A 23,994-nucleotide genomic window follows, 5' to 3' on the forward strand; every position below is an offset into this window, starting at 1 on the left:
CACAATTGTATTAACTTGGAAAATGTGTTCTTTTGTCTGATTGGATGGTTACCAACAACCGCTGATTTTAAATATGGCTCTCATACACTCTGTTCCCCATCATCAGACACCAGATCCTTGTCACTGAGAAACAACAGCTCTCATTTGAATGAATGCCTTGACAGTGAGCTTTATCCACAATGGGGAGTTGGTTAACAGGAGGTGGTCTCTCTGTGCCTGAAGAGTATGTGTGTTCTGACAAAATCAAATCACCAGCCCTGTAAACCCACAGACCTCACAGGCTTGGTTTGACCCACCAGGGAATGCTGCCTTCATAAGTTGCTGGCCACCCTCCACGGCATTTCCGTGGCAAGTACCACCAGCTACCTCTGCTGGACGTCAAAGAAGCACTAAGCTGTGTGCACTGGGTCTTTGCTCAAATGTCCTTTTTAGTAGGGTGATGTGATCCAAAGGGGCTTCAGACTAATACACAGAAATCAGGAAAGATTATGCTATTGTTCATCTCTTCCTTCTGTCTTGTTGTCAAGCTCTGGTGCCCACCTATGTCTAGACTGGGCCCTGCTGTCATGTTTGAGGGCAGAAAGCAGAGGCTCTGTCTGTGCCTGGGAACCCTTGAGTTAGTTCCCTGAGTCAAAGCACCTCCCATTGCCTTTAGAACTGCTCAGGATGTTCCTTTGCTTGTACTCAAGAGCAATTGTGTTGGAAATTCAGTGTGGTGGAATAGCTACACCACAGACTGCCAGAGCGTGACTCCTGACACCAGTCACTTGACCTTGGGCAAGTAACCCTCTCTATGCCTCACTTTCCCCATCTGCAAATAGGAATAATAATAGGACATACCTCATAGGGCCACTGTGACATTTAAATGCATTAACAGATAATAGATGTAAATTCCATAGGAATTCCACTTACATTCCTACCACTTATGAAGAATTATCTAACTCTTAGCTGTTTTTACAACAACTTTAGAAAGGATGCTTTATTATCTGAGAGTAATATTTGTAAGTCTTAGAATTTCTCAGGGGTTGCCAGCTTCTTTGAACATAAAAGGAAATTGGGGCATTAGCAAACTGACACAGCAATGGATCTTGGTCTAATGGGTATAAGGTGCAAAGATTCTGTTTGAAAATTTTCTGGGTTTCCATACTGTAAACTCCACTTTGTGAGTTAACTCTGTGCCATTTTGAAATTTTGCAAATCCCTCTCTCCACACATAGGCACTAACATGTGAACTCCACAAGGGCTGGCACATGTGTTCCATCAATGCTGTATCTCCACCCTCTGGAATGGTGCTTTGAGACATAGTGGAGGCTCAAGTCAAAAATTCAAATACTCACCTTTTGTCTAAGTGAACACAAGAGTTTTTGAAGCGTTCTTTGGTCAACAGCATCTGAGTTTTCACAAGACCTCAGTGTACTTGGCAAAGCATTTCACAAGTGATGGGCAAGGCATCCAGCATTTCAAAGTGAGATTCACAGAGCATTCTACTGGGCTGTGCTGCTCTAAAGACCCCATGCTTCTGCTGGAAATTTACAGCACTGTGATTCTTGAATCATGGAGTTCTCAAAAGCCAAAGAGACTGAGTGCATTTTTGGACAATGAACTCCTTAAGGACAGGGCCTGAGTTGATGCAACTGTCTCTGCAGGACACTTCTACCCCCGGTGCCCTCATTGGGACAGAGCCCCTTCATGGTTTCTGATGATGGTGTGGGCTCCCCAGACCAGGTTCTCAGTTCCCCTGGTCCCCAACACAAGCATTAGGAATAACCAGAATATTATCCCAGGGACTAGCATGAAACCACAGAGGCCCAGGCACAGATGCTGTGATATTCTGTACATACCGGGTCAAGCATGAAGAGGTCCACACCTTGCCCCGTGGAGAGAGCCACCAGGGTTGCACTACCATACAGCGCATAACCTGCAGCCACAATATTACGGCCAGGCTGCAGGGCGTCCTTTTCAGAAGGCTCGTCCTCTGAGGTCTGCAGAAGAGAGGAGAGAAATGCCATGTGTCATTGTTGTCTCTGAGAGAACACTTTGCAAGGGGCCTGGTCTTCAGATCTCCTTGAATCACTAAAGGAAGTGCTGTTCTTAGAATTTTAGGCTGCTGCAAATCTATCCAAGGGAAACAAGTGGCCATGTTGCCAACAGTTCTAGCTGAACCATGGCAAAGGCTGTCCTTGGACTTCTCCCCTCCTGTTTTCCAAATGCATGTGTCTGTAGCCTGCCAAGAAAAGCACTTCCCGATGCTAAAACCATAGCCCCTCTTCATCATGAGCCACACTGCCAAGTCACAATACTCAACTCAGATCACTGAGCTGAGCATGCGGTGTCTCACTCTGCAAACTCAACGGCCCTTTGAGGAGACAGCACCATCACCTTAGAGGAAGAACTCTAAGAACAAAACCACCTGAGATTAACAATCTACTGCAGCTGCATCAGCTGCACAAGTCACTCAACAGCAGGAAGCCCTAACTGGCTTTCTCTCTGACTCTGTGGATGCTCCTTCTCACTTGCTTCTCTTCCCCACAGCTCCTCTTCCTTGGATTCCTTAAATGTTGGTGCTTCTTCTGGTACTTCTCTAGCCCCTGGTGCATCCAACCAGCACAAAATGATTCTTTGTCATTCCCTTATCCCAAATGGGGACTCTCAGCTGCTACATTTGTATTGAGTTGCCCCACCTCCCACCACACACATGCACAAACACACACATGCACACGTATTTGATGGGGTCAAGGATAGATTCATAGATTTGTGATTCAAACTGGCCCAATGTAAGCCTCTCCTCCAGAAATCTAGAATTGGAGTAGAGCATTGTGGTGATGTAAATGTAGAAGCCTTGTAAACCCGAACGTTCCTGCCACCATGTTCTGACCTCATGGTCTGGTCTTCCAGTGCTAGATGCCATGAGCACTCAGACCTGCTTCCTTGAAGCTCCCAACACATTTTCATTCATGGGCTTAGTGTCTGACTTGCCCATGTACCAAGTACCTGATACTTGCCACCAGGTAGACTGTGAGCAACCTGGTGACAAGTACCAACTCCAGCTTGTTTATGTCTGTTTTCCCCCACATAGCACAGTCTGGCCCATGGTTATTGCATTTCATTCACACACACACACACACACACGCATAAACACAGGCATGTGAGTTTATACACATACATATATATACATGCAGACATGTGGTGGTTTTCAGCATAGGAATCCTATGTACATTTTTTAGATTTATACTATTCCATTTTTTGAGTAATTGTAAATAGCACACATTTAAAAAATGAATTATAAGTATGAATTACTTTATTGCTAATATATAGAAATCCAGTTGATTTTGTGTTTGATCTTGTATCCTTGCTAAACTCACTAGTTCTTGGGTGTGATTTGGGTTTTTGTTTGTAGGTTTCTCGGAATTTTCTACATAGACCGACATGGCATCTGCAAGGACAGTGTTGCACCTGCTTTCCAATCTGCATGCCCTTTCTCATCTCCCTGGCCTCACTGTGCTGGCTATGACTCTCAGGACTACATACATTGGGTAATCGTGATGAGTGAGGACAACCTTGCCTTGCTACTGCTCTTACAGGATAAGCATTCATTCTTTCACCATTAAATATTTTGTAAGTTGTATATTTCATGCCTTACTTATTTTTCTATCAGGATATTCATCGTCTTGTTTGTCTTAATAGCACTTTAAATATAAAGGATATTCATGTCTTGTATATGTCACAAATATTTTCCTCGATTGTCATTACCTTCTTATTTTATTTATGGTGCCTGTTTTTGCAGTGTGGTTTTAAAATTAAAATCATTCATGACACTCCATATTGTTTTCTTCTCTTGTCTCTATGTTTCGATTGAATGTCTCCTATATCAAAACAGGATGAGGTGAATATTCTTGTCTTTTCTTTCTGGTTTCATTCCCCACCTCTCCACCAAACTCATCAACCTATCTGTAATTTATTTCTATGCATGGAAAAAAATGAAAGATTCAGTTTTTCTATTTGTCTAATACAGTCCTGAGATTCCAAAAACCCAGTTTATATCAGAATCTTCATTGCCATGACACCTTTCTCAGCAGATTTTTTTTTTCAGAAAAGATTTAGGTTTATAGCAAAATTGAACAGAAAATATGGAGAGTGCCCATATAACTCTACCTTCTCCCATACTCATAGCCTCCCTATCATTATTCCTCACATGAATGGTACTTTTTTTTTGTTTGTTTTACATTCGATGAACCTAAATGGGCATATCATTATCATCTACAGTACATAGTTTGCATTAGGATTCATACTTGGCATTGTACATTTTATGGGTTTTGCAAAATATATATTGAACATATATTCACCATTATAGTATAATATAAATTAGTGTCACTGCCCTAAAAATCTTCTGATTATTCATTCTTTTTTCTTACTCCCTGTCACCCAAGGCTCTGATTTCCCTAATTTTTTTTTTATTAGGCAAAATGTTTGTGGGTAATTTTATTTTATTTTTTTATTGCATTTTAGGTTTTGGGGTACATGTGCAGATCATGCAAGATAGTTGCATAGGTACACACATGGCAGTGTGTTTTGCTGCCGTCTTCCCCTTCACCCACATTTGGCATTTCTCCCCAGGTTATCCCTCCCCCCTTCCCCCCCCCGCACTACCCCTCCCCTATTCCCCCAGTAGACTCCAGTGTGTAGTACTCCCTTCCCTGTGTCCATGTGTTCTCTTTTTTCATCACCCGCCTATGAGCGAGAATATGTGGTATTTCATTTTCTGTTCTTGTGTCAGTTTGCTGAAAATGATGTTCTCCAAATTCATCCATGTCCCTACAAAGGACACAAACTCATCCTTTTTGATTGCTGCATAATATTCCATGGTGTATTTGTGCCACATTTTCCCAATCCAGTCTATCGTGGGTGGGCATTTGGGTTGGTTCCAGGTCTTTGCTATTGTAAACAGTGCTGCAATGAACATTCATGTGCATGTGTCCTTATAGTAGAATGATTTACAGTTTTTTGGATATATACCCAGTAATGGGATTGCTGGGTCAAATGGAATTTCTATTTCTAAGGCCTTGAGGAATCGCCACACTGTCTTCCACAATGGTTGAACTAATTTACACTCCCACCAACAGTGTAAAAGTGTTCCTATTTCTCCACATCGTCTCCAGCATCTGTTGTCTCCAGATTTTTTAATGATCGCCATTCTAACTGGTGTGAGATGGTATCTCAATGTGGTTTTGATTTGCATCTCTCTAATGACCAGTGACGATGAGCATTTTTTCATATGTTTGTTGGCCTCATGCATGTCTTCTTTTGAAAAGTATCTGTTCATATCCTTTGCCCATTTTTGAATGGGCTTGTTTGTTTTTTTCCTGTAAATTTGTTTGAGTTCTTTGTAAATACTGGATATCAGCCCTTTGTCAAATGGGTACACTGCAAAAATGTTTCCCCATTCTGTTGGTTGCCGATTCACTCTAGTGACTGTTTCTTTTGCCGTGCAGAAGCTGTGGAGTTTCATTAGGTCCCTTTTGTCTATTTTGGCTTTTGTTGCCAACGCTTTTGGTGTTTTGTTCATGAAGTCCTTGCCTACTCCTATGTCCTGAATGGTTTTGCCCAGATTTTCCTCTAGGGTTTTTATGGTGCCAGGTCTTATATTTAAGTCTTTAATCCATCTGGAGTTAATTTTAGTTTAAGGTGTCAGGAAGGGGTCCAGTTTCTGCTTTCTGCATATGGTTAGCTAGTTATCCCAACACCATTTATTAAACAGGTAGTCCTTTCCCCATTTCTTGTTTTTGTCAGGTTTATCAAAGATTGTATGGTTATAGATATGTTGTGTTGCCTCCGATGCCTCTGTTCCGTTCCATTGGTCTATATCTCTGTTTTGGTACCAGTACCATGCTGTTTTGATTGCTGTAGCCTTGTAGTATAGTTTGAAGTCCGGTAGTGTGATGCCTGCCTCCCGCTGTGTTCTTTTTGCTTAGAATTGACTTGACTATGCGGGCTCTCTTTTGGTTCCATATGAAGTTCATGGTGGTTTTTTCCAGTTCTGTGAAGAAAGTCAATGGTAGCTTGATGGGGATAGCATTGAATCTGTAAATTACTTTGGGCAGTATAGCCATTTTCACGATATTAATTCTTCCTAACCATGAACATGGAATGTTTCTCCGTTTGTGTCCTCTCTTATTTCGTTGAGCAGTGGTTTGTAGTTTTCCTTGAAGAGATCTCTTACGTTCCTTGTGAGTTGTATTCCTAGGTATTTTATTCTCTTTGTAGCAATTGTGAATGGCAGTTCGTTCTTGATTTGGCTCTCTTTCAGTCTGTTATTGGTGTATAGGAATGCTTGTGATTTTTTCACATTGATTTTATATCCTGAGACTTTGCTGAAGTCGCTTATCAGTTTCAGGAGTTTTTGGGCTGAGGCAATGGGGTCTTCTAGGTATACTATCATGTCGTCTGCAAATAGAGACAATTTGGCTTCCTCCTTTCTTATTTGAAGATTTTATAGTAGTTTGCAAATGATTTAGTGCTGTCTTTTATTTTTTCCTACACCAATAAATACCTAAGTCCATCAAATAGGTGGTGCTTCTACCATGACTTTGTAGTAAAATTAATGAAAATTGCAAGAGCTCCATATATTTGGTGGTAGAAATCATGAAATATGGACTTTTTTCCTTTTTGTTGAAGTATGAACCATATAGCATAGCACACAAATCTTAATGGTACATTTTGATAAATTTTTACAAATGTATAATATATACTTATGTGTATTTATTGAATTTTTACATAACATCTAGATCCATTTAAATAACATTTCCTGCAACCTAGTGGACTCCAAGCCTAGCAAACCCAGGCCGAGTAGTCTCTTCCAGTCACTATCACCTCCTGCCAAAGGTAACCTCCAGCCTCACCTTTATCACCAAATCTAACTTTATCTGGTTTGGAACATCATATAAATGAAATGACACTGCATGTGTCCTTTTGTATGGCTTATGATTTTCAAGTTTATTTCTTTGAAATTTTACCTATGTTGTTATACATAGGAGTAGTCTGTTCTTTTTCATTGCTGTGTAGTTTTCTGTTGTATGAATATATCACAATTTATTTCTCCATTCTCATGTTGACATGCATTTGGATTTTTCCATTTGGGGCTATGATGAATAATCTCTACATCTTCAGGAGGACACAAGCACTCCTTTCTTCTGTGTGGGTCCCGGGAGTGTCACTACTTGGTCATAGTTTGTAAATGCTTGTTTAGCATTAGTAGGTGATATCGAATGTTTTCCAAAGTGTTACACAATTTGATAATCCCACCAACAAGGTATAAGAGTTCCAGTTTCTTTGCCAACACTTGGTATGCTTAGTCTTTTTAGAGTTAGCCACTCTGAAAGAGGAGAATGATGTCTCAATTTCTATCTTCTTAATATAACTGTATGGCTTAACTTTAACTTCATAATGTGTTTGAAAACATTTTTTCTCTTCTCTTAGGTTTCAAGATAAAACCTTGAAGCAAACTGCAAAAGGCTTCTCTCTCTCTTTTTTTTTTTTTTTGAGATGGGGTCTCACTCTGTTGCCCAGGCTGGAGTGCAATGGCATGATCTCAGCTCGCTGCAACCTCTGCCTCTGGGTTCAAGCAATTCTCTGCCTCAGCCTCTGGAATAGCTGGGGTTACAGGTATCTACCACCATACATGGCTAATTTTTGTTTTTTTAGTAGAGATGGGGTTTCACCATCTTGGCCAGGGTGGTCTTGAACTCCTGACCTCATGATCCACCCTCCGTGGCCTTCCAAAGTGCTGAGATGACAGGTGTGAGCCACCACACCCAGCGCAGAAGTCTTTTCTCTTAGCTTTAAAATAGCCTCCATTTCTCACCATATACACTCCCTGCACATTCATCTAACTGCATGCTAGTATCTATTATGTACCTTCTAGAAGTTCCAGGAGCTAATCTTGAGACAGACAGACCAAACACGGAGACCCGGCTGCAAAATTCCAGAGCTTACTTCAACGTGGCTAGTTAACAACTCAGCCATTGTTGAGATGTCAGCCTGAGATCCAGGTGACTGGGGCCCAAGGTAGTCACAAAACCAAGATCACAGATCCTGTGCTCAGCACAATGCTTGCATGCCCTCCTTATCAAGTTTTCTTTTTTATAAACCCCTGCCTTCTCCTGAAAAAGTAAAAGTGGTTGCTTTGGATGGGAATCTGGCCACTTCCCCTTTACTAATTGTGGTTGATAAAGTCACTTTCTTTCTACCAGGCCTCGCTCTTGTTAACTAGACTCTGCAGGCAGTGAGCATGTGGACCCACATTCAGTTACAATTTTAGTGGCCCATACAGTGTGCTCTGGGGGCCTGAGCCCATGGTCTGGTTTCTATCCAATGGGGCCAAGGGTAGCCTGTGGGTTCTACCGGCTTGTGCCTAGCTGACTGCTTGGCTGGAGTGCTCGGGAGTCTCCTGCAGTGGCCTAGATGCTTTTGTCTTGGGGATCCTCTCCTTCTCTTCCTGCTGCAGTGCCTGCTGCCTCCAGTGTTTCTCTGGTGCAATAAAAGTGAATTTTAGAGAAGTTACAAACTTTTAACTTTGTAACTTTAAACTTGGGAACCTGGTGAGTTAGTCAGAGTGCATTCGACCACCATCTGCCTCTTTCGGGGTGTCACTGGGGCTCTACTATCTTTAGACTTGACCGCTAATGACACCATTTGAGCATTTTACTCATTTGTATTTGTATTTGTGGCACCCTTGGGGCTTTGCTGGGTTCAGGCTATTCCAGGGATGGTGGGAGAGGGCATTGGAAACAGGTGAGGGATTTGGAACTCTACTCAGCCCTCCCTCCCCCCACTTCTTCTAAGACATCTTAGAACCACCTACAGCCTTACTTCTCTTGGCCAAAAGCACCCGTAACACCTTCTGGCTGGAAACAGTTTAACTTAACTGATGACTTCCAAAGGTGGGAAGGGCTCATCCCACACCATATAGGTCTGGGGAGCTGAGGCTCTCCCTGACAGCAGATAAACCAGGGGGGTGAGGATACTGACCTCATCCCTTGCAGTGGCTGGAACACAAGCCTCCCCTCCTTCCTCTTCCTTCCTGTAAAATGTGACCTTTCTCCTACACATCTCTTTCTTTTCTTTTTCTCATTTCCTGTCCAATCCAGGGGTTCAGCCTCAAAGGAGAAAAACAGTTTCCAATGTCATGGCCTCTGATTTTGTCATCTTGTTGGGACTGGTTACATATTCTGGCCCATTTTGTGCACATTTTAAACTGACGAGCAAATTACAACAAGAAAAATTCAGAGTTCAAATGGTGAAGCTACACTGTGGAGTTTTAGAGTCTTCTATTTTTTTTGCATCTTAGGTTTTGGGTTACATGTGAAGAACATGCAAGATTGTTGCATAGGTACACATGTGGCAATGTGATTTGCTGCCATTCTCCCCATCACCTATTTCTGGCATTTCTCCCTGTGTTATCTCTCCCCAACTTCCCACCCCCTGCTGTCCCTCCTTTAGTTCCCCCTGACAGACCCCAGTGTGTGATGCTTCCCTCCCTGTGTCCATGTGTTCTCATTGTTCAACACCCGCCTATGAGTGAGAACACACGGTGTTTGGTTTTCTGTTCTTGTGTCAGTTTGCTGAGAAGGATGGTTTCCAGATTCATCCATGTCCCTACAAATGACATGAACTCATCGTTTTTTATGGCTGCATAGTATTCCATGGTGTATATGTGCCACATTTTCCCTGTCCAGTCTATCATCGTTGGACATTTGGGTTGGTTCCAGGTCTTTGCTATTGCAAACAGTGCTGCAATGAACATTAGTGTGCATGTGTCCTTATAGTAGACCGTTTTATAATCCTTTGGATATATACCCAGTAATGGGATTGCTGGGTCAAATGGAATTTCTATTTCTAGGCCCTTGAGGAATGGCCACACTGTCTTCCTCAATGGTTGAACTAATTTACATTCCCACCAACTGTGTAGGAGTGTTCCTATTTCTCCACAATGTCTCCAGCATCTGTTGTCTCCAGATTTTTTAATGATCACCATTCTAACCGGTGTGAGATGGTATCTCAATATAGAAGTAGAATCTTCTTTAGCTCTCTACCTTCCTCTCTTTTCTGCCTGCTTTCAATTTGCGGTTATTAAGCTGCTGGTGCTAAGGTAAGACTCATTATTTATGGTACAAATAAAATATAAACATTTAAAACTCATTTGAAACTAAAGAGAAAAAGGAGAGTAAAAGAGACTGAAAAAGAAAAAATCCCAAACTGCCATAGAGACTGCTTTACCCAAAATTTGGGTTGACAGCTTTCCTTGGATTAGCTATCAGGGCAAACAAAGTTAGCCATGTGAACAGCCTCCAATTTTGTCAGAAAAATAACTTGAAGCCAGCTATCTTTTATAAGTCAGTGAGTTTGTGATGCTGTCTCATGACTAGAGTTCTCAGACAGAGCTCTTAGATCTTTCTTTGTGTATGGATGTATACATGTTTAGATATGTTTATGTAATGTACATGTTATAGTTATGTTCTGTGTCATATCTAGTGTGCTACCAAATTGGCTTATTAAATAAGTACTCATAAATTAAGTCCAAATGCTTTCCAAGTTCACAAGAATTTTTGATAAATAAAATTGGCTTCAAAAATTATTAGTAAAATAGGCCAGGTGCCATGGCTCACACCTGTAATCCCAGTACTTTGGAGGGGCTTAGGTGGATGGATCACAAGGTCAGGTGTTCAAGACCAGCCTGGCCAACATAGTGAAACCCCGTCTCTACTAAAAATACAAAAATAAATTAGCCAGGCACGGTGGTGGGTACCTGTAATCCCAGCTGCTTTGGAGGCTGAGGCAGGAGAATCATTTGAATCTGAGAGGCAGAAGTTGCAGTGAGCTGAGATCATGCCATTGTACTCCAGCCTGGGCAACAGTGCGAGACTCCATCTCAAAAAAAAAGTTATTAGTAAAATAAAAATAAAAATGCCTTCATAATCATCAGCATACATTTGTATCTAAGCAAATAAATTTTACATTTGCCTCTGCTAAATGTTTCAAGTGTCAGGGTTTGGCACAAAGACTGTAATACTATGACCCAGCCAAACACAGAGTAATCTTGTATAATGTTTTTGGCAAATAAGACCAAATTAGGACTGCTAGTTCAATGAAAGCAAGTGAATCCTGTGAGTTATTGGCAAAATGCCCATGTGTTTAACTTTGAGGTTCTTATTTAGGTGTTCACCTAATGTTCAGACTTTAAAAGTGGTTAACAGGGAAATAACTTTAAATAATAACTAACTTTGTATAACATCTATTTTCAAAAAGAATCTAGATAAACTCAAGGATTAAAAAATTAAATACACATAAATGCAATAAATGCTTGTAAGTGAATTTTTTGTGTATTTTAAATTTTTAAAATTATTTTAAACAATAAATTTAATTTATTATTTAAATAATAATGTCTGGGTGAGACATTCAACCAGCATTTATTATTTTATTGAAAGTACTTTAAAAATTTTTTTAAATATATTTTATTGCACTTTAGGTTCTCAGGTACATGTGCAGAACATGCAGGATTGTTGCATAGGTACATACATGGCAATGTGGTTTGCAGCCTCCATCTCTGTCACCTATATCTGGCATTTATCCCCATGTTATCCCTTCCCAACTCCCTATCCCCCACTGTCCCTCTCCTAGTCCCCCCCCCAACAGCCCCCATCGTGTTATTTTCCAATTTTTAAAAAAATTACAATACTTCTAATTAAAAAAAAATTACAATAAATTATGATGGGAACAATTTACAACAAAAATATGTGAAAACATGGTTCTAAAATTGTGAAATGACTTCATCTATAAAATGCTAACATCTGATGGTTCAGGACTTCTTGTTTACTAAGTTTCTACTAAAATTTAAAGTTAGTAGAAATAAATGCTAATTACTATATAATTCTATAAATTGTATTCTTATTTTAAAAATAATTTTGACCAGGCACAGTGGCTCACACCTGTAATCCCAGCACTTTGGGAGGCCGAGGTGGGTAAATCATGAGATAGGGAGCTTGAGACCAGCCTGGCCAACATGGTGAAACTCCATCTCTACTAAAAATTACAAAAAATTAGCTGGGCATGGTGGTAGGTGCATGTAATCCAGCTACTTAGAAGGCTGAGGCAGGAGAATAGTTTGGACCCAGGAGGTGGAGGTTGCAGTGAGCTGAGATCGCGCCATTGCACTCCAGCCTGGGCAACAGTGCAAGACTCCGTCTAAAAAAAAAAAAAAATTTTTGCTTTTTATCAAAATAATTTATATTTTGTCTTTATAAGATTTTAATGACTTAGAAAAACTGAGATCTAAAAGAGTTAAGATTTGTACATCTGTATAACCTTCTGTGTTGCCTTTTGTTTGTGCATTTATTTATTTACTTATTTAATTGAGACAGAGTCTTGCTCTGTTGCCCCGGCTGGAGTACAGTGGCACAATCTCAGCTCACTGCAACCTCTGACTCCTGGGTTCAAATGATTCTCATGCCTCAGCCTCCCAAGTTCCTGGGCCAACATACCCAGCTAATTTTTGTATTTTTAGTAGAGACAGTGTTTTGCCATGTTGGCCAGGCCGATCCTGAACTCCTGGCCTCAAGTGATTCACCTGCCTCAGCCTCCCAAAGTGCTGGGATCAGAGGTGTGAGCCACCATGCCCAGCCTGGACTGCCTTTTAAATCTTCCAATTATCACTCTGGTTAAATGAGTAACTGTTGTTTTACAATGACCTACAGCTCTGTTCAATTGTTTTGAGCCTTTTAGCATCTTTGACATTTTCAAAATTGAATCCTAAATTGAGTATGTGACTTTTTGCTGGGGTTTATCAAAGCTATAAAAATTAATCACTGCAAGGTTTTAGAATCATTTTACAGCTTTAGTCAGGTCAAAGACTCTACTATCACTACCTCCAGTCCCTTAAAAAGGTCCTTATCAGGTACTACTAACTAATGCTTGTGCAGTTAAGTTACAAGGCTTTGACTCCTGGGTACACATATTTCATCTAAAGAAGGTATCTACTCCTGCCAGTATCTGATACCAAACTCAAGGCAACCAAAGCTTGTCTCTGGATCCAGGCAAAGGTGACAATCAAAGTCAACTGATTTAATGAGACACAAGGACAGCCTTGTATTCAAAACCAGTAAGATAGATTTGCCTCTATCTAAAGTAATATGATATATTCTATACCTTAATACTAAATAATTAAAATGCTTAGCTACCTATAAGCTTCCTTTTCCATCATTCTCAGAACTAGACTGGGCTTATGATCCTTTTCTTTAAAATATTACTAATCCTTCATATTTTGTTTTACCTCCAGAATTGAAATTGTTCAATCCCTCCAGGCCTAAAGACTATCCTGGAAGAAGTGATCACCTGAGATAGTAAGGGCTAGTCTTGTGGGATCAAATTAATTCAGAGACTTCAAATCCCGGATGAACCCACAGACACTTCAACAGCTGAACAAAATGCTTGTGTTTTGTGCAGCTAAGTCCTACTAGCCAAGCTCACAGTAGCTCAATGTATAGATCTGTAGATAAGTCAGTTTGGTAACCTTGCCTTTTGGCTTTTCGTTTTGGCTCTTACATTGTTTAAAAGGGGTTTTAAGGTTAATGAGTGCCTGCCTACCTCCATTCCCATCTGACCTGGAACATTTAACTGGCTTTCAGTCTTTTGACTCTAAGTCCCTTGGCCATAGAGGTCGCATCGAGGGATATGATGGACCTGTGGCGGGTAACCACCCCAGCATCCATATGGGACAGAATAAAAGCTTGGCCATCAATACTGCCTCTGGCATACCTTGACAAAAAAAAAAAAAGGAGAATATAAACTGAAATCCTAAGTCTCTCAACAGACTGAATGGACCTGCCTCTTGGCTGAAGGAAATCCCCCAAAAAACTGAAAAACTAGTTCAGGCCATGGCAGGAAGCAGGGGTCAAACATACCTCCTATACCTTCCCCCCGTTTTTGGAATTAGGTGCAACTGAAAACCGTAAAACTGACAAAATAGACTGTTTGTCGCAATAAAACACCCAATTAGAAACAGGACCTAAGGCCACACCAGGCATGCGTTAGTCATTCACTCCTGCACTTGAAGAGGAAACCATGTCCTGACTGCCGTGGGTTTTTCTTTTTCTCTAGCAGCCAAACAAGAACTGGCCTCAAGATAAACTGCGTCACTCACGTCCAACCCCTTGTTCCACCAGCCAAGACCACAGCCGTAATTAGACAGGAGACTAATTTCAGTCTCTCTTGATAAAAGACCACCAAAATGGGGTAGGTTTGGCCAGTTTACAGAAAGCACATACTGTGTGCATTTATGTCGTAGAAAGACCTTTTGATATATAGGGCCTAAATGTAATACATTTAAACGTTAAGAGTCCTCCCCAAAATAAACGTGGGTCATACGTGCATATTTCTTCAATACACATATGTCAGGACCATCTTCATAAATATTCATAGCTCCTCCTATAATCTGTTAAATATGTATATGTGTGTGTGTGTATGTATATATATACATATATATAGTTTGTGTGTTTGTTTTGAGAGAGCGTCTTGCTCTGTTGCCTAGGTTGGAGTGCAGTGGTGCATATAAGTTCACTGCAACTTCCATCTCCAGGTTCAAGCAATTCTCATGTCTCAGCTGAGTATCTGGAACCACAGGCACATGCCACCACTCCTCACTAATTTTTTTTGTATTTTTAGTAGAGATGGGGTTTCACCACTTTGGCCAGGCTGGTCTCGGACTCTGGACCTCAAGTGATCTGCCCACCTTGGGCTCCCAAAGTGCTGGGATTACAGGCATGAGCCACCATGCCCAGCCTGTTAAATATGTCTATTTGGTCAACCTGTCATTAAGCCCCAAATATGACTGACAGTGGGGACCTTGGGGTATAATTAAAACTAAATGCTGTACATACTTCCCACATAACTCCCAAAACATATCCTCAGCCCCACCAGACACACAAAAGCAAACCAGCACTATGTCTTAATCCCACAATGTCTTTAAGTCACATGGCTTTGGATATCCTAACAACAGCCCAAGGCAACACTTGTGCATTAATGGGATCTTTGTTTGCATTTATGGAAATGTTCTAAAACTGGATTGTGACGATTGCTCTCCAACTCTAAATTGATGAAAAAATACTTAATTTTACACTTAAAATGGATGCACTTTATGGTTTGTATTGTATAACTCAATAAAGTTATTAGAAAACATCAATAACCTGATATCTAAATTTAAAAATATGACAAATTTAAAAAAAGGCTGAGAGTTATATACGTACCAGATTATTCTCACAATACAACACAAACTATACGGTCCTTAAATACCCATGTTTCTGCTGTCGATTCCCTCTCTCAAGACTGTAAGAGCATGCTTTAGTCAGCTTCCTAATACATTGAAGACTCTCATATTCAGTATAACTGGCACTCTGCTCATTGTTCTCTTTGGTTGCTACGGATTGTTTGTTTGTTTGTTTGAGAGGGAATCTTGCTCTGTCACCCAGGCTGGGGTGCAGGGGCGTGGTCTCAGCTCATTGCAACCTGTGCCTCCCGGGTTTAAGCAATTCTCGGGCTTCAGTCTCCTGAGTAGCTGGAATTACAGGCATGCAACGTCACCCTGGCAAATTTTTGTATTTTTAGTAGAGATGGCGTTTCACCATGTTTCCCAGGATGGTCTCAAACTCCCAGCTTCAAGAGATTCACCTGCCTTGGCCTCCCAAAGTGCTGGGATTAGAGGCATGAGCCATTACATCCAACCAGGTTGCTATGAATTTTATTGCTGTTGTACACTTTAGATGGGAATGCAGGACAAGTTTAAAAAAAAAAAACTCCTAGGTCCTCCCTCCTAGAGTTTGCTCTAACAAACCCCTACTATAAGTCCAGTGACTCGAAAGTACTTCCAACTCTAGCTCAGTGAATTCCATTTCAATACCCCTAACTATGCCACTTCTCAGCAGAAAGTAGCCTAATTAACTATATCGTCTGCCTTCCATAAAAATGGAATGGAATTTGAGAGTGCGGAATTAAATCTGGGCAGTTTAACTTCAAAATGAATTTTAAAACTTCTTTTTTCCTTTCTCTTGGGCTTCAGGAGATAACTTTGAAGCAAAGTACAGAAGCCTCTTCCTTTAGCCTTAAAATAGACTCCACATTCCTCCCTTTCTCACCATATACACTCCCTGCACATTCATCTAACTGCATGCTAGTATCTGTTATGTGCCTTCTAGAAGTTCCAGGAGCTAATCTTGAGACAGACCAAGCATGGAGACCCAGCTGCAAAATTCCAGAGATTACTTCAAGGTGGCTAGTTAACAACTCAGCCATTTTGAGATGATGTCAGCCTGAGGTCCAGGTCACTGGGGCCCAAGATAGCGACAGAACAAGACACACAGATTCTGTACTCAGCACAATGCTTGCATGCCCTCTTATCAAGTTTCCTTTTTTAAACCCCTGCCTCCCCCATGAAAAAGTCAAAGTGGTTGCTTTGGCTGGGAATTCAGCCACGTCCCGTTACTAGTTGGGGTTAATAAAGTCACTTTCTTTCTACCAGGCCTCGCTGTTCTTCACTGGACTCTGTGGGCAGCAGGCATGTGGGCTGTGTTACTCTGTGTTCAGTTACTCTGATGTAATAAGCACAGCACCTCTCATGTATGTGCTTATTAGCCAGGTGGAAAAGATGTCGCTCTCTTTTCTTTTTTTTTTTTAAAAAAAACGGGGGTCTTACCATGTTGCCCAGGTTGGTCTTGAACTCCTGACCTTAGGTGATCCATCTGCCTCGGCCTCCCAAAGTGCTGGGATACAGGCATGAGCCACTGTGCCTTGCCAAAATGTCTCTTTTCTAAAGTGCCTTTCAGTTCTTTTGCCCATTCCTTTAGTCAAATTGTTAGTATTTCTTATTAATTTGTAGAAATACCTTGTTTATTTTGCACATGAGTCTTTTGTTGGATACATGTTTTGAAAATCTTTTTCTCCAGTCTGTGGTCTTTTCTCTATATTAATGTTTATCTTTTGCTGAACGGAAGTTCTTGATTTTAATGAAACCAAATTTATTAGCCTCATCTTGTATGGTGCTTTTGTGTTTTGTTGAGGAAATCTTTACCATCCTTGCCTGGGCATGGAGGCTCACACCTGTAATCTCAGCACTTTGGGAGACTGAGGCAGGTGGATCACTTGAGACCAGGATTTCAAGACCTGCCTGGGCAGCATAGCAAGACCTAACCTTTACAAAGAAAAAAATAAATAATAAAGAAATCTTTATCTTCCCAAAGACAAGAAGACAGTCCCCTTTGTTTTCTACTGGGAGCATTATCATGCGTCAGTCTTTAGTTAAATCTGTCATCTCTATTTCATTAATCTTTATACATGGTGAGAGGTAAGTGTCAGATTCATTTTCTTCTTATATGGATGCCCAATTGACCCAGCAACCACTTTTTGAAAGGTTCATCATTTACAAATTAAACCTTGGTGTTGCCTGTCATAAGTCAGGTGACCCCATGAATGAGATTTTTTTCTAGGCATTTTTGTCTTCCATTGGTCTGTCCATCCACCCTTACGTCAATAAAGGATAGACTTTTAGGCCGGGCACAGTGGCTCATGCCTGTAATCCCAGCACTTTGAGAGGCCTAGGAGGGCAGATCACGAGGTCAGGAGATCGAGACCATCCTGGCCAACATGGTGAAGCCCTGTCTCTACTAGATATACAAAAAATTAGCTGGGCATGGTGGTGCATGCCTGCCTGTAGTCCCAGGTACTCAGGAGGCTGAGGCAGGAGAACCCAAGGGAGGCAGAGGTTGCAGTAAGCCGAGATGGTGCCACTGCACTCCAGCCCGGGTGACAGAGCAAGACTCTGTCTCAAAAAGAAACAAAGACTTTCGTAGAGGTGTATTTAGGCATAACAATAGAGGGAGAGGCCTCCGGACCCTGTAGAGGGGGTGAAACCCACACCCTAGACTAATCAGATCAGCAGGACCCCCTTGTCCATCAGGACAACTCTGTCATGGCTCTGTCTTATTCACCCTCCAGCACAGTTCCTTCCTCTTCACTCTCTGGCTTTCCATTTCCTGTGGCTCTGGCCTCTGCCCCTTATCTTGTGTGTGTGTGTGTGTTGCTTGTGCATTTTTCTAAAAGCTCAGCTGTGTATTTGAAGACATGGATGATGTTTTTTATCAGCTGCCCTGGATATTTTGAAGCAGAAGAGTTTTCATTTGGTCTAATTTGCTACTTTGTTGGAAATGGAAAATATCAACTTCAAGAAAAAGGGGAATCTTACCAGCAGAGAGCTGAAGACACCACAGTATTCCCTAAATGGTGTTTAGAAATAGAAGGGAAGAATGATGCCTTTGATTAATCTCTGGCTGTCCTGAAACCTCTGTGTTGATGTTTATCAAAGAATCACAGAGGTCCTCGTTGTACATGGGCATCCTCTCTGATTCTGATGAGGTTCTAAGATGCCATGACAGCCCAGGAGCTCCCTGCAGCAAGCTGCCCTCTCAGTGGACATGGCCTGAATGTCACAGAGCCTCCCTTCCTATCATGTTTTCATAGCGTCTATTCTGAATGTGGTTTTTCTCTCACATTTGCCCCTCTCCTTTAGAAACAGATTCAGAAGGAATCCATGGTTGTTTGGACAAACCTTCAAACCGGGGGTTTATGTAAACTTTGAGATTAAAAATCTCTGTGTTAAAGCTCACGTGGACTCCAGTGTACAATAACATTCCTCAGCAGAGTGCGGTGGCTCACACCTGTAGTCCCAGCACTTTGGGAAGCCAAGATGGGAAAATCACTTGAGCCCAAGGATTCAAGACAGGCCTGAGGGCAACATAGTGAGACCCCATCTCTACAATATATACAAAAAATAAGCTGCATGTGGTGTGGACACCTGTGGTCCCAGCTATTCAGGAGGCTGAGGTGGGAGGACAGCTTGAGCCCAGGAAGTCCAGGCTGCAGTGAGCCGAGATGTCACTGCACTCCAGCCAGGGGGACAGAGTGAGGCCCTATCTCAAAAAACAAGTTTAAAAAATATATTGCTCTTTGTTTGTAAAACTGGTGGTCCTAAGGAGCTACGAAGCACTGTGATGGAGTTAGAGCACCTGCTGGAGTCCCTGTCTTGCCATTACTCATGATGAGAAAACCCATATTTAAAGCCACCTCAAAGGACACCCAGGTGTCTTTTCCAGAAGGGCATTAGCATTACACCGTTGCTTCTTTTTCTCTCTAAACTGTACCTCGGAGGAAGAAGCAATGCTCCTCCTCTCAGCTGACTCATTTTGCTTAACCCTGGAACACTGTCTTAGTCTCCAACGCTCTTAGATAGCAGAGAAAACATCTTGTGTCATTCTCTCTGAACCCCTCAGCAAGTCTTCTCTTTGCATTCACAAGAAAAAAAGGGGAATGCCAGCAGGGAAGCTGTGTCCCGTGGCTTCCACTGTGGCCTTAGAGAGAGGGGAGAGTAGCACTCCCCTGCATCTGCACCTTTCTTCCCAGAAATAAGGCTAATTCACACATTCTGCTAAGGTTGCTTTCTACTAAGTTTTTCATGGGTTACCCCTAAACATCAAATTCTAGCCCCTCTCCCTCGTGTTTTGAACAATGAGCAGCCAAGCACACGTCTTTAGGGATACTCGTATCTGCAGACAGCTCGTGAGGCCAGGAGGTGGGGCGGGGCTGACCCTCCAGTGAGGCTGACCTAGAGCTGCTGGGAAAGACCCACTTGGAAGGCTAACTCCCCCATACGACATGATCGGTGTCAAAGGGGGAACGTGGAAAGTCAGTGCCAGCTTTTTTGTGTGGTCCTGGGTGGCATCATAGAAAGGACATGTGCTTTGGGGCCAGAGAGTTGAGTCTCTAGAGCCAGAGGGCAGGGCCCGGCTGAGCACCCATGACACTCCCAAGCACCTTTTGTCTCCTGCCTGAAAGCTCTGAGGGCAAGGGCCCAGCCACAGCAGCTGGAGCAAGGGCAGCTCCCAAATAAGGAGTCTGAATTGTGAAGTTTCTGGTCCTGCTGGATGTCACAAACCCACCATCCTCTCTGTTGCTAGGGTTTCAGGGTAGGCAGAATGGCCCCAAAGATACCCCAGCACACAGGATCTGTGAATACCCAGTATTATGTGGCAACAAGGACTTCGCAGGTGTACTCAAGAGTTCAGATTTCAAATGGGGAGATCACTGTGGACCATCCAGGCCAGATTAGTTCAATCTAATCCAATGAGCGTTAGCAGAAAATTTTCTGTGGCTGGGGGCAGGAGAGAGGAGGCAAGAGGGGGAGGGTGTATCAGAGATTCAGAATGCCACCTGGAATCTAATACCATGTTGGACATTTGCGTTGCACCCAGACTTTCAAAACAAGATTCCAGCTATCCTTCTGTGTTACCCTCCCAGGAAGGTAGGAAAGGGAGGGAGAATTGTCCATCCAGTTCTAATGAGGAGCTCCAGGCAGAGAGAAGTTGTGGTTTGCCTATAGCAGCTTTTCTCATTAGTGGGAAGTACTACCCATAGTGGGGTAGGACTCCAAACGCATGGCTCTCAGCCCAGGAACCTTCCAGAGACCACCACAGGAAGGAGGTGTAAAATGTCAGCCTGTCTACTCACCTTTCTGTAGATGGCAAAGATGGTTCCGATGGAGGCCAGACAGTCAATATTGGAAGATCCGTCCAGTGGGTCAAAGCAGACCACATATTTCCCCTAAATCAGAGAGGGAAGCACCACCTGGTCAGCACATCTTCCCACTAGCACAATCGCTCTATGTCAGGGCTGTGCATGGCAGAGGACACGACATCAAAGAGACTAAGAACCACAGCATATCCTTATCAAAAAACACCATAACTTATGGAGGGCAGGGTGCCAGCTTATGCACAAATACTCCTCTGGGTTTTGTATCCATCTCGCCTGTCCAATGCGAAGACCAGAAGATAAAGTGGGTGCAGTCTTGAGAGACCCATATCCCCCACACTCACCCACTCTGCTGTCACAGACAGCTCCATCCATGAAGGGAAATCCCCAGATCCTTTTTATAGCCCGAGGTGTTCAAAGTCCTGAGAGGCCCTTAGTGATGGAGACTGGAGCCCACAGGCCAATTAAACACTGGTAATGCAACTTCAGGTGAAATGAGGATCATTTCTCCCTCCACTTGAATTAGCTTTGTTTCTGGTTTTTGTTTTTTTTTTTTTCCTTGCTCAGCCAGAGGAGAAAAAAAAATTAGATAATCTGTAAACTTGGAAATTCCCTGACATTGTTATAATAATCCAATTTTCAAAAAATAATCCAATTTAGCCCATTCATACATGCACGCATGCATTCAGCAGATACGTGTTGAGCTTCCAGCATACACTGGAAACTGTTCAAGGCCTGGGGTTTGTTTTTGCAGGGCAGCGATTTGGCAGCAAGACTGGACTTCCTGGCACTAACATTCCAGTGGGAGAACTGACAGGCAGCACATAGGTGAGCACGCACACAAGCAGGCTGTGGCACGTGCCCTAAGGAAAACCCACACAGGCTGGGGGCTGTAGAGCCCTGGGAGGGTCACATTGGACAACAGACCTGACTAGAATTAAGGAATGAAGACACACGTAGAGACCTAGAGAGCAGAACTAGGTTTTTTCTTTGTTTTGTGTTGTGTTGTTTTGAGACAGTCTCACTCTGTTGCCCAGGATGGGGTGCAGTGGTATAGTCACAGCTCACTGCAGCCTAGAGATCCTGAGCTCAAGCAATCCTCCTACCTCAGCCTCCCAAAGCACTGGGATTGCAATCATGAGCCACTGCGTCCATACTAGAGAGGAGAATTTTAGACAGAGAGATCAGCAGGTGTGGAGTATTCAAGAAGTGGCATGGACTGGGCACGGTGGCTCATGCCTGTAATCCCAGTACTTTGGGAGGCCAAGGCAGGCGGATCACTTCAGGTCAGGAGTTTGAGACCAGCCTGGCCAACATGGTGAAATCCTGTCTCTACTAAAAACACAAAAATTAGCCTGGCACAGTGGTGTATGCCTGTAATCTCAGCTGCTTGGGAGGCGGAGGCAGGAGAATTGCTTGAACCAGGAGGCAGAGGTTACAGTGAACCAAGAATCCACTATTGCACTCCAGCCTGGGCAACAGAGCAAGACTCTGTCTCTAAATAAATAAATAAATAACAAATAGCTGGCCATCAGCAAACCCCTGTGTAGAATAAGCTGTGTGTGAACCCATAGTGAATGCAGACCCTCCCAGCCATGCCTCACACACCGACCTCACTGCCCTAAGAGGCAGGAGCACAGGAGGCTTGTGGCTTCATTTCTGGACTAGTCTAACAGCTTGTCAGGCACAAAGAAATCTCTGCTGAAACCGTAACCTCTCGCAAAGTGTGGGCTGGGGGTGGGGGTGGAGATGAGAAGGCAGGTGTATAGTACAGCTCTTCCCTGGACCCCTGTAATCCACAAGGTTAAGCCCCCCAGAATGTGGCACTTGTTACTGATAAATTGAACAACCATAAACAAGTGCCCACCAAGGCGGTTCCGACATCATCCTGAACTATTTCCTGACACTCTTTCTGCGGAGTCTTCTTTCACTAGATGGCACAAGATTTTCAACTAGAGAGTTATGCAATCCTTTGTTTCCAGAAAACAAATGTTAAGACAGAGGAAACCCCCGGAATGAAAGACCAGCAAGGCGGCTTATTCCCGGCTCAGTACCACCATCTACTGGCTATCGCGGGCAGCGCAGCCCCAGGACGCACCCTCTTCTCCTTGGCGGTGATGATGGCGTCCTTATTCTCTTCTGAGACCAGGACACAGGTGCTGTAGGAGGATTGGAGCACGTTGATCACCAGGGAATTGGATAGCACGTCCAGTTTCTTCACCTCGTCTCCCGTCACGTTCACGCTTCCTGCGATTCCATACCTGAGAAGACAAAAGGCTGAATGAAGTAACTAGGGGGTCTTAACTCCAAAGAGCCCGAGAGGCTAAAACTCCAGCCGGGCATCCCCCTCTTGTTCTGTGTCTCTGGAGTCTCCAAGTCACACGTGCAGACGAAGGTGACTATGCCTCGCAGGGTGCCTCTCAGCCTTGCCTCCCTCACACCTTAGAGTCGGCATATTTTCTTAGCCTCCCAATGAGATCACCCAGGATTCAGTTTCACTAAAACAAACCCACGCTCAGAACCGGGACGTGGAGCAGATAGGGAGCTCATCCAATCAGACCCATTGTCGCAACTGAGGACTCCAAAAGTAAAGGGCCGTGGCCTGCAGACCTGGAATTTCAAGTCTTTGTGGATTCTCCTCACACAGTGCCCTACTGGGATGAATTAAAATTGCCCTTTGCTAGCTCGGTGATACTTGAATTTAGAAGGAATTTGGGGGGCAGACTTAACTTATTTCATTTGCTTCTTCACTGCAATCCCAAGAAATATGAGAGAGTGCTACTATGAGAATTCTATGCAGGTCGGGTGTGGGGGCTCATGCCTGTAATCTTAGCACTGTGGGAGGCAGGGCTCGCTTAAGCCCATGAGTTTGAGACCAGTCTTGTGGGAATCGGTATCCGTTGTGTGTCCATCCTGCCCCACTGCAGTGAGGCTTAGCCACCCTGCCTCCCTCTCATGTTCCAACAGCTGCAGACATCCCAGGCCAGCACCCAGCGAGGGGATCCAGTCTTTCTCGCCTTGATTAATGATGTTCCCACCACAGCAGTGCTCTCTACTCAGCTTTCTTCCTGCTCTTCCTCCTTTGACTCTCTGGGATGCCTCCCTGGTCCTCTCACATGTGCCCCACACACCAGGCACACCCGATCATTCCTCTGCTGTGCTCACCACGCTCACAGATCAGCTTCCTGATACATGACCTGCTTTCAGAGGGCAGGGCCTGTCCTTCTGTCTGTTTCTGCAGTGCCCAGACCCATAGCATGTGCTCCATGTCTGTTCACTGAGTTATGAGGAAAGGATGGCAAGAAAGGAATTTTCCTTCCCTCCCGATGTGAATGCCATCAATTTGCAGAAGGAAATCTCAGGTGGTTCTAACAA

The 23,994-nt window shown here is 43.1% G+C and overlaps 1 protein-coding gene across 2 annotated transcripts in view; it reads right to left on the reverse strand.

The window, feature by feature from the left end:
- Positions 1-23,994, reverse strand: part of FBP2 (fructose-bisphosphatase 2) — a 47,790-nt gene that overhangs the window by 15,564 nt on the left and 8,232 nt on the right. For both annotated transcript variants that reach the window (XM_008993591.5, XM_002742741.6), the window contains exons 2-4: positions 22,718-22,880; positions 20,599-20,691; positions 1,842-1,982 (exon numbers count right to left, since the gene is read on the reverse strand). In XM_008993591.5, coding sequence (XP_008991839.3) covers positions 1,842-1,982; positions 20,599-20,691; positions 22,718-22,880 — 397 coding nt within the window. The remainder of the gene's footprint in view (positions 1-1,841; positions 1,983-20,598; positions 20,692-22,717; positions 22,881-23,994) is intronic.

This window comes from Callithrix jacchus, chromosome 1, assembly GCF_049354715.1.
Source record: "Callithrix jacchus isolate 240 chromosome 1, calJac240_pri, whole genome shotgun sequence".
Lineage (NCBI taxonomy): Eukaryota > Metazoa > Chordata > Mammalia > Primates > Cebidae > Callithrix > Callithrix jacchus.